The following is a 15,882-nucleotide window of genomic DNA, read 5'->3' as shown; positions in this document are numbered from 1 at the left end:
GTCAGCCACTCCATCACCCTGGTCAGCCACTCCATCACCCTGGTCAGCAGGTTAATCACCCTGGTCAGCTACTCCATCACCCATGTCAGTGGGTTTATCACCCTGGTCAGCTACTCCATCACCCTGGTCGGTGGGTTTATCACCCTGGTCAGCTACTCCATCACCCTGGTCAGCAGGTTTATCACCCTGGTCAGCTACTCCGTCACCCTGGTCAGTGGGTTTATCACCCTGGTCAGCTACTCCATCACCCATGTCAGCAGGTTTATCACCCTGGTCAGCCACTCCATCACCCATGTCAGCAGGTTTATCACCCTGGTCAGCTCTCCATCACCCTGGTCAGCTACTCCATCACCCTGGTCAGCGGGTTTATCACCCTGGTCAGCTCTCCATCACCCTGGTCAGATACTCCATCACCCTGGTCAGCCACTCCATCACCCTGGTCAGCCACCCATCACCCTGGTCAGCTACTCCATCACCCTGGTCAGCAGGTGTATCACCCTGGTCAGCTACTCCATCACCCTGGTCAGCGGGTTTATCACCCTGGTCAGCTACTCCATCACCCTGGTCAGCTACTCCATCACCCTGGTCAGCTACTCCATCACCCTGGTCAGCAGGTTTATCACCCTGGTCAGCCACTCCATCACCCTGGTCAGCCACTCCATCACCCTGGTCAGCAGGTTAATCACCCTGGTCAGCTACTCCATCACCCATGTCAGTGGGTTTATCACCCTGGTCAGCTACTCCATCACCCTGGTCGGTGGGTTTATCACCCTGGTCAGCTACTCCATCACCCTGGTCAGCAGGTTTATCACCCTGGTCAGCTACTCCGTCACCCTGGTCAGTGGGTTTATCACCCTGGTCAGCTACTCCATCACCCTGGTCAGCAGGTTTATCACCCTGGTCAGCCACTCCATCACCCTGGTCAGCAGGTTTGTCACCCTGGTCAGCTACTCCATCACCCATGTCAGTGGGTTTATCACCCTGGTCAGCTACTCCATCACCCTGGTCAGTGGGTTTATCACCCTGGTCAGCTACTCCATCACCCATGTCAGTGGGTTTATCACCCTGGTCAGCTACTCCATCACCCTGGTCAGTGGGTTTATCACCCTGGTCAGCTACTCCATCACCCATGTCAGTGGGTTTATCACCCTGGTCAGTGGGTTTTTCACCCTGGTCAGCCACTCCATCACCCTGGTCAGTGGGTTTATCACCCTGGTCAGCCACTCCATCACCCTGGTCAGTGGGTTTATCACCCTGGTCAGTGGGTTTATCACCCTGGTCAGCTACTCCATCACCCTGGTCAGTGGGTTTATCACCCTGGTCAGCTACTCCATCACCCATGTCAGTGGGTTTATCACCCTGGTCAGTGGGTTTATCACCCTGGTCAGTGGGTTTATCACCCTGGTCAGCTACTCCATCACCCTGGTCAGTGGGTTTATCACCCTGGTCAGCTACTCCATCACCCATGTCAGTGGGTTTATCACCCTGGTCAGCTACTCCATCACCCTGGTCAGTGGGTTTATCACCCTGGTCAGCTACTCCATCACCCATTTCAGTGGGTTTATCACCCTGGTCAGTGGGTTTATCACCCTGGTCAGTGGGTTTATCACCCTGGTCAGCTACTCCATCACCCTGGTCAGTGGGTTTATCACCCTGGTCAGCTACTCCATCACCCATGTCAGTGGGTTTATCACCCTGGTCAGCTACTCCATCACCCTGGTCAGTGGGTTTATCACCCTGGTCAGCTACTCCATCACCCATGTCAGTGGGTTTATCACCCTGGTCAGTGGGTTTATCACCCTGGTCAGCCCTCCATCACCCTGGTCAGTGGGTTTATCACCCTGGCCACTCCATCACCCTGGTCAGTGGGTTTATCACCCTGGTCAGTGGGTTTATCACCCTGGTCAGCATGTTTATCACCCTGGTCAGCTACTCCATCACCCTGGTCAGTGAGTTTATCACCCTGGTCAGTGGGTTTATCACCCTGGTCAGCTACTCCATCACCCTGGTCGGTGGGTTTATCACCCTGGTCAGCTACTCCATCACATCACCCTGGTCAGCTTTCCATCACCCTGGTCAGTGGGTTTATCACCCTGGTCAGCTACTCCATCACCCTGGTCAGTGGGTTTATCACCCTGGTCAGTGGGTTTATCACCCTGGTCAGTGGGTTTATCACCCTGGTCAGCTACTCCATCACCCTGGTCAGTGGGTTTATCACCCTGGTCAGCTACTTCCATCACCCTGGTCAGTGGGTTTATCACCCTGGTCAGCTACTCCATCACCCATGTCAGTGGGTTTATCACCCTGGTCAGCTACTCCATCACCCATGTCAGGTTTATCCCTGGTCAGCCACTCCATCACCCATGTCAGCAGGTTTATCACCCTGGTCAGCTACTCCATCACCCTGGTCAGCTACTTTATCACCCTGGTCAGCGGGTTTATCACCCTGGTCAGCCACTCCATCACCCTGGTCAGATACTCCATCACCCTGGTCAGCCACTCCATCACCCTGGTCAGCCACTCCATCACCCTGGTCAGCTACTCCATCACCCTGGTCAGCAGGTTTATCACCCTGGTCAGCTACTCCATCACCCTGGTCAGCGGGTTTATCACCCTGGTCAGCTACTCCATCACCCTGGTCAGCTACTCCATCACCCTGGTCAGCTACTCCATCACCCTGGTCAGCAGGTTTATCACCCTGGTCAGCCACTCCATCACCCTGGTCAGCTACTCCATCACCCTGGTCAGCAGGTTAATCACCCTGGTCAGCTACATCACCCATGTCAGTGGGTTTATCACCCTGGTTACTCCATCACCCTGGTCGGTGGGTTTATCACCCTGGTCAGCTACTCCATCACCCTGGTCAGCAGGTTTATCACCCTGGTCAGCTACTCCATCACCCTGGTCAGTGGGTTTATCACCCTGGTCAGTGTCAGGGTTTATCACCCTGGTCAGCCACTCCATCACCCATGTCATCAGGTTTATCACCCTGGTCAGCTACTCCATCACCCTGGTCAGCTACTCCATCACCCTGGTCAGCGGGTTTATCACCCTGGTCAGCCACTCCATCACCCTGGTCAGATACTCCATCACCCTGGTCAGCCACTTCACCCTGGTCAGCCACTCCATCACCCTGGTCAGCTACTCCATCACCCTGGTCAGCAGGTGTATCACCCTGGTCAGCTACTCCATCACCCTGGTCAGCAGGTTTATCACCCTGGTCAGCCACTCCATCACCCTGGTCAGCCACTCCATCACCCTGGTCAGCAGGTTAATCACCCTGGTCAGCTACTCAATCACCCATGTCAGTGGGTTTATCACCCTGGGTTCCATCACCCTGGTCAGTGGGTTTATCACCCTGGTCAGCTATCCATCACCCTGGTCAGCAGGTTTATCACCCTGGTCAGCTACTCCATCACCCTGGTCAGCAGGTTTATCACCCTGGTCAGCTACTTCCATCACCCTGGTCAGCAGGTTTATCACCCTGGTCAGCCACTCCATCACCCTGGTCAGCAGGTTTATCACCCTGGTCAGCTACTCCATCACCCATGTCAGTTTTATCACCCTGGTCAGTGGGTTTATCACCCTGGTCAGCTACTCCATCACCCTGGTCAGAGGGTTTATCACCCTGGTCAGCTACTCCATCACCCATGTCAGTGGGTTTATCACCCTGGTCAGCTACTCCATCACCCATGTCAGTGGGTTTATCACCCTGGTCAGCTACTCCATCACCCTGGTCAGTGGGTTTATCACCCTGGTCAGCTACTCCATCACCCTGTCAGTGGGTTTATCACCCTGGTCAGCTACTCCATCACCCTGGTCAGTGGGTTTATCACCCTGGTCAGCTACTCCATCACCCATGTCAGTGGGTTTATCACCCTGGTCAGCTGGGTTTATCACCCTGGTCAGCCACTCCATCACCCTGGTCAGTGGGTTTATCACCCTGGTCAGCCACTCCATCACCCTGGTCAGTGGGTTTATCACCCTGGTCAGCTACTCCATCACCCTGGTCAGCAGGGTTTATCACCCTGGTCAGCTACTCCATCACCCATGGTCAGTGGGTTTATCACCCTGGTCAGTGGGTTTATCACCCTGGTCAGTGGGTTTATCACCCTGGTCAGCTTCCATCACCCTGGTCAGTGGGTTTATCACCCTGGTCAGCTACTCCATCACCCATGTCAGTGGGTTTATCACCCTGGTCAGCTACTCCATCACCCTGGTCAGTGGGTTTATCACCCTGGTCAGCTTCCATCACCCATGTCAGTGGGTTTATCACCCTGGTCAGCTACTCCATCACCCTGGTCAGCAGGTTTATCACCCTGGTCAGTTCCATCACCCATGGTCAGCAGGTTTATCACCCTGGTCAGCTACTCCATCACCCTGGTCAGCTACTCCATCACCCTGGTCAGCGGGTTTATCACCCTGGTCAGCCACTCCATCACCCTGGTCAGATACTCCATCACCCTGGTCAGCCACTCCATCACCCTGGTCAGCCACTTCCATCACCCTGGTCAGCTACTCCATCACCCTGGTCAGCAGGTTTATCACCCTGGTCAGCTACTCCATCACCCTGGTCAGCGGGTTTATCACCCTGGTCAGCTACTCCATCACCCTGGTCAGCTACTCCATCACCCTGGTCAGCTACTCCATCACCCTGGTCAGCAGGTTTATCACCCTGGTCAGCCACTCCATCACCCTGGTCAGCCACTCCATCACCCTGGTCAGCTACTCCATCACCCTGGTCAGCAGGTTTATCACCCTGGTCAGCCACTCCATCACCCTGGTCAGCCACTCCATCACCCTGGTCAGCAGGTTAATCACCCTGGTCAGCTACTCCATCACCCATGTCAGTGGGTTTATCACCCTGGTCAGCTACTCCATCACCCTGGTCAGTGGGTTTATCACCCTGGTCAGCTACTCCATCACCCTGGTCAGCAGGTTTATCACCCTGGTCAGCCACTCCATCACCCTGGTCAGCAGGTTTATCACCCTGGTCAGCTACTCCATCACCCATGTCAGTGGGTTTATCACCCTGGTCAGTGGGTTTATCACCCTGGTCAGCTACTCCATCACCCTGGTCAGTGGGTTTATCACCCTGGTCAGCTACTCCATCACCCATGTCAGTGGGTTTATCACCCTGGTCAGCTACTCCATCACCCATGGTGGGTTTATCACCCTGGTCAGCTACTCCATCACCCTGGTCAGTGGGTTTATCACCCTGGTCAGCTACTCCATCACCCATGTCAGTGGGTTTATCACCCTGGTCAGCTACTCCATCACCCATGGTCAGTGGGTTTATCACCCTGGTCAGCTACTCCATCACCCATGTCAGTGGGTTTATCACCCTCAGTGGGTTTATCACCCTGGTCAGCCACTACAGTGGGTTTATCCCCTGGTCACCACTCCATCACCCTGGTCAGTGGGTTTATCACCCTGGTCAGCTACTCCATCACCCTGGTCAGTGGGTTTATCACCCTGGTCAGCTACTCCATCACCCATGTCAGTGGGTTTATCACCCTGGTCAGTGGGTTTATCACCCTGGTCAGTGGGTTTATCACCCTGGTCAGCTACTCCATCACCCATGTCAGTGGGTTTATCACCCTGGTCAGCTACTCCATCACCCATGTCAGTGGGTTTATCACCCTGGTCAGCTACTCCATCACCCTGGTCAGTGGGTTTATCACCCTGGTCAGCTACTCCATCACCCATGTCAGTGGGTTTATCACCCTGGTCAGCTACTCCATCACCCATGTCAGCAGGTTTATCACCCTGGTCAGCCACTCCATCACCCATGTCAGCAGGTTTATCACCCTGGTCAGCTACTCCATCACCTGGTCAGCTACTCCATCACCCTGGTCAGCGGGTTTATCACCCTGGTCAGCCACTCCATCACCCTGGTCAGCTACTCCATCACCCTGGTCAGCCACTCCATCACCCTGGTCAGCCACTCCATCACCCTGGTCAGCAGAATCACCCTGGTCAGCAGGTGTATCACCCTGGTCAGCTACTCCATCACCCTGGTCAGCGGGTTTATCACCCTGGTCAGCTACCTCCATCACCCTGGTCAGCTACTCCATCACCCTGGTCAGCTCATCACCCTGGTCAGCAGGTTTATCACCCTGGTCAGCCACTCCATCACCCTGGTCAGCCAGTCACCCTGGTCAGCAGGTTAATCACCCTGGTCAGCTACTCCATCACCCATGTCAGTGGGTTTATCACCCTGGTCAGCTACTCCATCATCACCCTGGTCATCACCCTGGTCAGCTACTCCATCACCCTGGTCAGCAGGTTTATCACCCTGGTCAGCTACTCCATCACCCTGGTCAGTGGGTTTATCACCCTGGTCAGCTACTCCATCACCCATGTCAGCAGGTTTATCACCCTGGTCAGCCACTCCATCACCCATGGTCAGCAGGTTTATCACCCTGGTCAGCTTCCATCACCCTGGTCAGCTACTCCATCACCCTGGTCAGGGGTTTATCACCCTGGTCAGCCACTCCATCACCCTGGTCAGATACTCCATCACCCTGGTCAGCCACTCCATCACCCTGGTCAGCCATCACCCCTGGTCAGCTACTCCATCACCCTGGTCAGCAGGTGTATCACCCTGGTCAGCTACTCCATCACCCTGGTCAGCGGGTTTATCACCCTGGTCAGCTACTCCATCACCCTGGTCAGCTACTCCATCACCCTGGTCAGCTACTCCATCACCCTGGTCAGCAGGTTTATCACCCTGGTTTATCACCCTGGTCAGCTACTCCATCACCCTGGTCAGCAGGTTTATCACCCTGGTCAGCTACTCCATCACCCATGTCAGTGGGTTTATCACCCTGGTCAGCTTCCATCACCCTGGTCAGTGGGTTTATCACCCTGGTCAGCTACTCCATCACCCTGGTCAGCAGGGGTTTATCACCCTGGTCAGCTACTCCGTCACCCTGGTCAGTGGGTTTATCACCCTGGTCAGCTACTCCATCACCCTGGTCAGCAGGTTTATCACCCTGGTCAGCCACTCCATCACCCTGGTCAGCAGGTTTATCACCCTGGTCAGCTACTCCATCACCCATGTCAGTGGGTTTATCACCCTGGTCAGCTACTCCATCACCCTGGTCAGTGGGTTTATCACCCTGGTCAGCTACTCCATCACCCATGTCAGTGGGTTTATCACCCTGGTCAGCTACTCCATCACCCTGGTCAGTGGGTTTATCACCCTGGTCAGCTACTCCATCACCCATGTCAGTGGGTTTATCACCCTGGTCAGCCACTCCATCACCCTGGTCAGTGGGTTTATCACCCTGGTCAGCCACTCCATCACCCTGGTCAGTGGGTTTATCACCCTGGTCAGTGGGTTTATCACCCTGGTCAGCTACTCCATCACCCTGGTCAGTGGGTTTATCACCCTGGTCAGCTACTCCATCACCCATGTCAGTGGGTTTATCACCCTGGTCAGTGGGTTTATCACCCTGGTCAGCTACTCCATCACCCTGGTCGGTGGGTTTATCACCCTGGTCAGCTACTCCATCACCCTGGTCAGCAGGTTTATCACCCTGGTCAGCTACTCCGTCACCCTGGTCAGTGGGTTTATCACCCTGGTCAGCTACTCCATCACCCTGGTCAGCAGGTTTATCACCCTGGTCAGCCACTCCATCACCCTGGTCAGCAGGTTTGTCACCCTGGTCAGCTACTCCATCACCCATGGTCAGTGGGTTTATCACCCTGGTCAGCTGGGTCCATCACCCTGGTCAGTGGGTTTATCACCCTGGTCAGCTACTCCATCACCCATGTCAGTGGGTTTATCACCCTGGTCAGCTACTCCATCACCCTGGTCAGTGGGTTTATCACCCTGGTCAGCTACTCCATCACCCATGTCAGTGGGTTTATCACCCTGGTCAGTGGGTTTTCACCCTGGTCAGCCACTCCATCACCCTGGTCAGTGGGTTTATCACCCTGGTCAGCTACTCCATCACCCTGGTCAGTGGGTTTATCACCCTGGTCAGTGGGTTTATCACCCTGGTCAGCTACTCCATCACCCTGGTCAGTGGGTTTATCACCCTGGTCAGCTACTCCATCACCCATGGTCAGTGGGTTTATCACCCTGGTCAGTGGGTTTATCACCCTGGTCAGTGGGTTTATCACCCTGGTCAGCTACTCCATCACCCTGGTCAGTGGGTTTATCACCCTGGTCAGCTACTCCATCACCCATGTCAGTGGGTTTATCACCCTGGTCAGCTACTCCATCACCCTGGTCAGTGGGTTTATCACCCTGGTCAGCTACTCCATCACCCTTTCAGGGGTTTATCACCCTGGTCAGTGGGTTTATCACCCTGGTCAGTGGGTTTATCACCCTGGTCAGCTACTCCATCACCCTGGTCAGCGGGTTTATCACCTTGGTCAGCGGGTCCATCACCCTGGTCAGTGGGTTTATCACCCTGGTCAGTAGGTCCATCACCCTGGTCAGCGGTTCATCACCCTGGTCAGTAGTTCCATCACCCTGGTCAGTGGGTTTATCACCCTGGTCAGTGGGTTTATCACCCTGGTCAGCGGTTCCATCACCCTGGTCAGTGGGTTTATCACCCTGGTCAGCCACTCCATCACCCTGGTCAGTGGGTTTATCACCCTGGTCAGTGGGTTTATCACCCTGGTCAGCATGTTTATCACCCTGGTCAGCTACTCCATCACCCTGGTCAGTGGGTTTATCACCCTGGTCAGTGGGTTTATCACCCTGGTCAGCTACTCCATCACCCTGGTCAGTGGGTTTATCACCCTGGTCAGCTACTCCATCACCCTGGTCAGTGGGTTTATCACCCTGGTCAGCTACTCCATCACCCTGGTCAGTGGGTTTATCACCCTGGTCAGCTACTCCATCACCCTGGTCAGTGGGTTTATCACCCTGGTCAGTGGGTTTATCACCCTGGTCAGTGGGTTTATCACCCTGGTCAGCTACTCCATCACCCTGGTCAGTGGGTTTATCACCCTGGTCAGCTACTCCATCACCCTGGTCAGTGGGTTTATCACCCTGGTCAGTGGGTTTATCACCCTGGTCAGTGGGTTTATCACCCTGGTCAGTGGGTTTATCACCCTGGTCAGCTACTCCATCACCCTGGTCAGTGGGTTTATCACCCTGGTCAGCTACTCCATCACCCTGGTCAGTGGGTTTATCACCCTGGTCAGCTACTCCATCACCCTGGTCAGCTACTCCATCACCCTGGTCAGTGGGTTTATCACCCTGGTCAGTGGGTTTATCACCCTGGTCAGTGGGTGTATCACCCTGGTCAGTGGGTTTATCACCCTGGTCAGTGGGTTTATCACCCTGGTCAGCTACTCCATCACCCTGGTCAGCTACTCCATCACCCTGGTCAGTTCCATCACCCTGGTCAGCCCCATCACCCTGGTCAGTGGGTTTATCACCCTGGTCAGCTACTCCATCACCCTGGTCAGTGGGTTTATCACCCTGGTCAGTGGGTTTATCACCCTGGTCAGTGGGTTTATCACCCTGGTCAGCTACTCCATCACCCTGGTCAGCTACTCCATCACCCTGGTCAGTGGGTTTATCACCCTGGTCAGTGGGTTTATCACCCTGGTCAGTGGGTTTATCACCCTGGTCAGCTACTCCATCACCCTGGTCAGTGGGTTTATCACCCTGGTCAGCTACTCCATCACCCTGGTCAGCTACTCCATCACCCTGGTCAGCTACTCCATCACCCTGGTCAGCTACTCCATCACCCTGGTCAGTCATCACCCTGGTCAGCTTTCACCCTGGTCAGCTACCCATCACCCTGGTCAGTGGGTTTATCACCCTGGTCAGTGGGTTTATCACCCTGGTCAGCTACTTTATCACCCTGGTCAGTGGGTTTATCACCCTGGTCAGCTACTCCATCACCCTGGTCAGCTGGGTCCATCACCCTGGTCAGTGGTTTTATCACCCTGGTCAGTTTATCACCCTGGTCAGCTACTCCATCACCCTGGTCAGTTACTTTATCACCCTGGTCAGTGGGTCAGCTACTCCATCACCCTGGTCAGCTACTCCATCACCCTGGTCAGCTACTCCATCACCCTGGTCAGCTACTCCATCACCCTGGTCAGTTACTCCATCACCCTGGTCAGTTACTCCATCACCCTGGTCAGCTACTCCATCACCCTGGTCAGTGGGTTTATCACCCTCCATCACCCTGGTCAGCTACTCCATCACCCTGGTCAGTGGGTTTATCACCCTGGTCAGTACTCCATCACCCTGGTCAGCTACTCCATCACCCTGGTCAGCTACTCCATCACCCTGGTCAGTTACTCCATCACCCTGGTCAGCTACTCCATCACCCTGGTCAGCTACTCCATCACCCTGGTCAGCTACTCCATCACCCTGGTCAGCTACTCCATCACCCTGGTCAGTTACTCCATCACCCTGGTCAGCTACTCCATCACCCTGGTCAGTTACTCCATCACCCTGGTCAGCTACTCCATCACCCTGGTCAGTTACTCCATCACCCTGGTCAGCTACTCCATCACCCTGGTCAGCTACTCCATCACCCTGGTCAGTTACTCCATCACCCTGGTCAGCTACTCCATCACCCTGGTCAGCTACTCCATCACCCTGGTCAGTTACTCCATCACCCTGGTCAGCTACTCCATCACCCTGGTCAGCTACTCCATCACCCTGGTCAGTTACTCCATCACCCTGGTCAGCTACTCCATCACCCTGGTCAGTGGGTCCATCACCCTGGTCAGCTACTCCATCACCCTGGTCAGCTACTCCATCACCCTGGTCAGCTACTCCATCACCCTGGTCAGCTACTCCATCACCCTGGTCAGTTACTCCATCACCCTGGTCAGCTACTCCATCACCCTGGTCAGCTACTCCATCACCCTGGTCAGTTACTCCATCACCCTGGTCAGTTACTCCATCACCCTGGTCAGTTACTCCATCACCCTGGTCAGCTACTCCATCACCCTGGTCAGCTACTCCATCACCCTGGTCAGCTACTCCATCACCCTGGTCAGCTACTCCATCACCCTGGTCAGCTACTCCATCACCCTGGTCAGTTACTCCATCACCCTGGTCAGTTACTCCATCACCCTGGTCAGCTACTCCATCACCCTGGTCAGCTACTCCATCACCCTGGTCAGTTACTCCATCACCCTGGTCAGCTACTCCATCACCCTGGTCAGCTACTCCATCACCCTGGTCAGTTACTCCATCACCCTGGTCAGCCAATTTGATCAATGAACCTCGAAAATAACTTCAATATAAAAATATGTATGACGTAAACTTCTGTATGACGTAATCATTCAGAATATGAATAAATTAAGGGATGAAAAATAAACGTGTCGACTACAGTTTAATATTCCCAGTAGAGGCACATTCCACAGAATGTACAGACATGTGATAAACAAAACAATGATTTTATTTGGTGTTGATAGAAAATGTTCTAGAGGCGCAGGGGGGAACCCTGTGAAATGATGCAGGGCAACGCTTGAGAACACGAACCATGGTGAGTAATAAGGATAATAATGAGCGTTCCTTGGTATGTGTGTAACCTAGCTACATATTTAGTAAACGTGGCTTTAGGGAGAGAGAAGCCCTCCGTGAAGGGGTCTCGGTGCCGGGGAGCTGTTTACTGTTGTTGTACAAAAAGGCGTTTTGACGGTGTGTGATGCGTTTCTGTTCTGTCTTATTTGTTGGCCACGCCCTGACTTTTTTTTTTGAAACACTAAACCGACTGAACCTGCCCCACGCCCGCCTCGCTTCCTCTCATCGCATGAGTTGACATGGATAGAAAAGAGCAGAAGCTTTGAACTATCCCAACAGACTCCCGTCCTACCGAACCGAGACAAGTGGAGTGGATAACCCAGTCAGACGAGATCGCTAATTAGACTACACACAGACTCGAATACATCGCTACAGTCGGTCCTCTCATGCACCGTCCCGTTTCATCTGTCGTTATTATATGATTATTATTGCGGCCGCTCGCACCTTGTTATTCCGGTGGGGAGTAAATTTATATGGCCGCGACGCTGATCACGATGAGCGCTGGGACCGGGACCGGGCAGGACGAGATGTTCTACACCCTGCTCAAGCCCATGCTTTCGGAAGGCTTCCCGGTCGAGGAGTCGGCTCTGTTCGGTTTCGATACCAAGAACCTACTGACGGAAAGGAGTGGACAGAGTGAATACGGGCACCAGGTAATGTAGTTAGTCAGTGTTGAGATGTCCTCCCCGGTGTTGAGATGTTCTCCCCGGTGTTCAGATGTCCTCCCCGGTGTTGAGATGTTCTCCCCGGTGTAGGCTATTCTTTATCTCAGAATGGGCGAGGTTGGTTGGCATGTTGCAAAGCACTAAAGGCTGTTCGTTTTGCTGTGATGTGGGGAATTCTATAGTATTATTTTTTAAAATGTAGAGGAGATTGGCGCTTTAATTGTGCGTAATAATAACGTCTGATGTTGTTTATGGTCGTAAGTATTTTATCATTCGATGTGTAGGCCTATGGGTCGGGACACAGCAGGAAGATTACATGATTGGGAACGAGAGACATCGTCGGAACGGCAGGTAGCTTAGTGGTTAGAGTGTTGGACTAGTAACTGAAAGGTTGCTGGATTGAATCCCCCAAGCTGACAAGGTAACAATCTTTCGCTCTGCCCCTGAACAGGCAGTTAACCCATTGTTTCTAGGCCGTCATTGTAAATAAGAATTTGTTCTTAACTGACTTGCCTAGTTAAAAAAAAAAAATAGCAAGACGCATTTAGCTCATAGTTCATTGGAACTGGTAGGACAGGCAGCTATGCCAGACAGTGCCAGTTGCTCACACGCTCACAATTGGTTTCTTGGCTACCATTCCCATCAACAACTGACTCCGTCCGATCCCATCTACTCTCTAACGCACGGTGCGAGTCCGGACCCAACCCGATATAGTAGGTAGAAACTTCCCAGCAATGTCGACAGACAGACAGCCCGACCGCCTTAATCGGAACACTTGTGGCACATATACATGACCAGTTAACAGCTGGACGATCTAAACGACAGAAATAGAAAAGCGTTCCTCCAGCCAGCAGGCCATTGCGTAAAGAACAGGACAGAGCAGTTTCTTTGCGGGACAGGAGAAGCACCAACAGGGAGGGTGTTTTTCCTTGCCAATGTCCAGTAACCATTTCCTCCATTAGTTGGATGATCTTTAATGAGTTATTTATGTGGAGCCTGAAGAGTATTTATGATGGTGGTGTGTGTGTGTTTTGTTTTTCTCCTGAGCAGAAGGAATGGAGAGAGAGAGTCAGGTTCATTCCTTCATCATGACCACCTGTCAGTAGGCTGCTGTCCCAAATGGCACCCTATTCCCTATGTAGTGTAGTTTTAACCCGCAATGGCTCCCTATTCTTTTAACCCGACGTTAATGGCACCCTATTCCCTATGTAGTGCACTACTTTTAACCCGACGTTAATGGCACCCTATTCCCTATGTAGTGCACTACTTTTAACCCGACGTTAATGGCACCCTATTCCCTATGTAGTGCACTACTTTTAACCCGAAGTTAATGGCACCCTATTCCCTATGTAGTTAATGGCACCCTATTCCCTATGTAGTGCACTAGTTTTAATCACAGCCCTGTGGGTGCCGTTTGGGAAGCAGACAGGGCCTGTTTAAAGCCCTCTGGTCTGGTTGGTGTGAGGACAGTTTACAGCTGAGGTGGGAATGTGGCAGCAGCTCACTGAAGGCTACTTGACACATGTCTGCCTGGTGACTCTGTCTGTCCTATCAGACATTACTACCGGACTCCTCATCCCACTGGCCACTACATAGTTTCAGCATGACACCGTCAAACACTGGTTCTGAACTCTTAATAAATGGACTGTACAGAATGTAGTATCTTAATTTGATCACTCTTTTCTTGCGGAGAATTTCCCCCTTTGCATCGATTAAACCCATACTACTAACACACGATTTCTATTTTACAGTATTGCACTTTTTCCACGTAGTCTACTTTTCGGACCAGCTAAGAGCCTATCGACCGATCAAGTAACATTATGGACTAAACGTTCAGATCCTATTGCTGCAGGATTATTTTGTATGTGACAATATAGGTCAAATTATGATCCTCCATCTGTATGAGGTTTGACATGATAGATGAAGTTGCATTACAGACATGTTCAGGTTTGTTGGTACCTCTTCACAAAAAAAACAAAGAATGTACCATTTTCTCTGAAATAACTTGACATTTACAAAAGTAATTATTTATTATTTAGTTAATAAAAATCAAACTTTGTTTTTTCTTTATTTTTTTATTCAACATAATATTGTACATAATAAAATGACTTGGACACAAATGATGGGACCCTTAAACCTAATATTATGTGGCACAACCTTCAGAGGTAATCACTGCAATCAAATGTTCTCTGTAGCTCTCAGTGAGACTCCTGCACCTGTTAACAGGTAGTTTGGCCCGCTCTTCCTGAGCAAACTGCTCCAGGTTTGACTGTCTCAGGTTTGATGGGTGACTCCTGCACCTGTTAACAGGTAGTTTGACCCACTCTTCCTGAGCAAACTGCTCCAGGTGTCTCAGGTTTGATGGGTGACTCCTGTACCTGTTAACAGGTAGTTTGGCCCACTCTTCCTGAGCAAACTGCTCCAGGTTTGACTGTCTCAGGTTTGATGGTTTGCACCTGTTAACAGGTAGTTTGACTCTTCCTGAGCAAACTGCTCCAGGTGTCTCAGGTTTGAACAGGTAGTTTGGCCCACTCTTCCTGAGCAAACTGCTCCAGGTTTGACTGTCTCAGGTTTGCTGGGTGACTCCTGCACCTGTTAACAGGTAGTTCGGCCCACTTTTCCTGAGCAAACTGCTCCAGGTTTGACTGTCTCAGGTTTGCTGGGTGACTCCTGCACCTGTTAACAGGTAGTTTGGCCCACTCTTCCTGAGCAAACTGCTCCAGCTGTCTCAGGTTTGATGGGTGCTTTCTCCAGACTGTAGGATTCAGATCAGGAGTCATTAGAAGGCCTCTTCAGAATAATGTTTTGTTGTTATCCATTCTATGGACGTGTTTAGCTGTGTGTTTTGGGTCGATATCTTGTTTGGAGGAAACCTGCGACTGAGACAGAGATTTCTCACGCTGGGCATTACGTTTGGCTCCAGAATGCCTTGATAGTCTGGAGATTTCATTGCGTCCTGCACTGATTCAAGGCACCCCTCTGTGCCAGGCGCAACACAGCAGCCCCAACACATAACCCAGCCTCCTCCATGTTTCACTGTACAGCAGCCCCAACACATTACCCAGCCTCCTCCATGCTTCACTGTAGGTATGGCGTCCTGCACTGATTCAAGGCACCCCTCTGTGCCAGGCGCAACACAGCAGCCCCAACACATAACCCAGCCTCCTCCATGCTTCACTGTAGGTATGGCGTCCTGCACTGATTCAAGGCACCCTGTGCCAGGCGCAACACAGCAGCCCCAACACATAACCCAGCCTCCTCCATGCTTCACTGTAGGTATGGTGTCCTGCACTGATTTGAGGCACCCTGTGCCAGGCGCAACACAGCAGCCCCAACACATTACCTCCTCCATGTTTCACTGTACAGCAGCCCCAACACATAACCCAGCCTCCTCCATGTTTCACTGTACAGCAGCCCCAACACATTACCCAGCCTCCTCCATGTTTCACTGTACAGCAGCCCCAACACATTACCCAGCCTCCTCCATGTTTCACTGTACAGCAGCCCCAACACATTACCCAGCCTCCTCCATGTTTCACTGTACAGCAGCCCCAACACATTACCCAGCCTCCTCCATGTTTCACTGTACAGCAGCCCCAACACATTACCCAGCCTCCTCCATGTTTCACTGTACAGCAGCCCCAACACATTACCCAGCCTCCTCCATGTTTCACTGTACAGCAGCCCCAACACATT

General features: G+C 52.5%; 1 protein-coding gene across 1 annotated transcript in view; it reads left to right on the top strand.

The window, feature by feature from the left end:
* The first annotated feature begins 11,731 nt into the window (after window positions 1-11,731).
* Window positions 11,732-15,882, top strand: part of LOC135570090 (Krueppel-like factor 5) — a 31,194-nt gene continuing 27,043 nt past the window's right edge. The window contains exon 1 of the mRNA XM_065016156.1: window positions 11,732-12,174. Within this exon, the coding sequence (XP_064872228.1) occupies window positions 11,995-12,174 (180 nt within the window). The 5' untranslated portion in view covers window positions 11,732-11,994. The remainder of the gene's footprint in view (window positions 12,175-15,882) is intronic.

Source organism: Oncorhynchus nerka, unplaced genomic scaffold (genome assembly GCF_034236695.1).
Source record: "Oncorhynchus nerka isolate Pitt River unplaced genomic scaffold, Oner_Uvic_2.0 unplaced_scaffold_1111, whole genome shotgun sequence".
NCBI lineage: Eukaryota > Metazoa > Chordata > Actinopteri > Salmoniformes > Salmonidae > Oncorhynchus > Oncorhynchus nerka.
The sequence above is the reverse complement of the archived record's forward strand: the minus strand, read 5'-3'. Positions and strand labels throughout refer to the sequence as shown.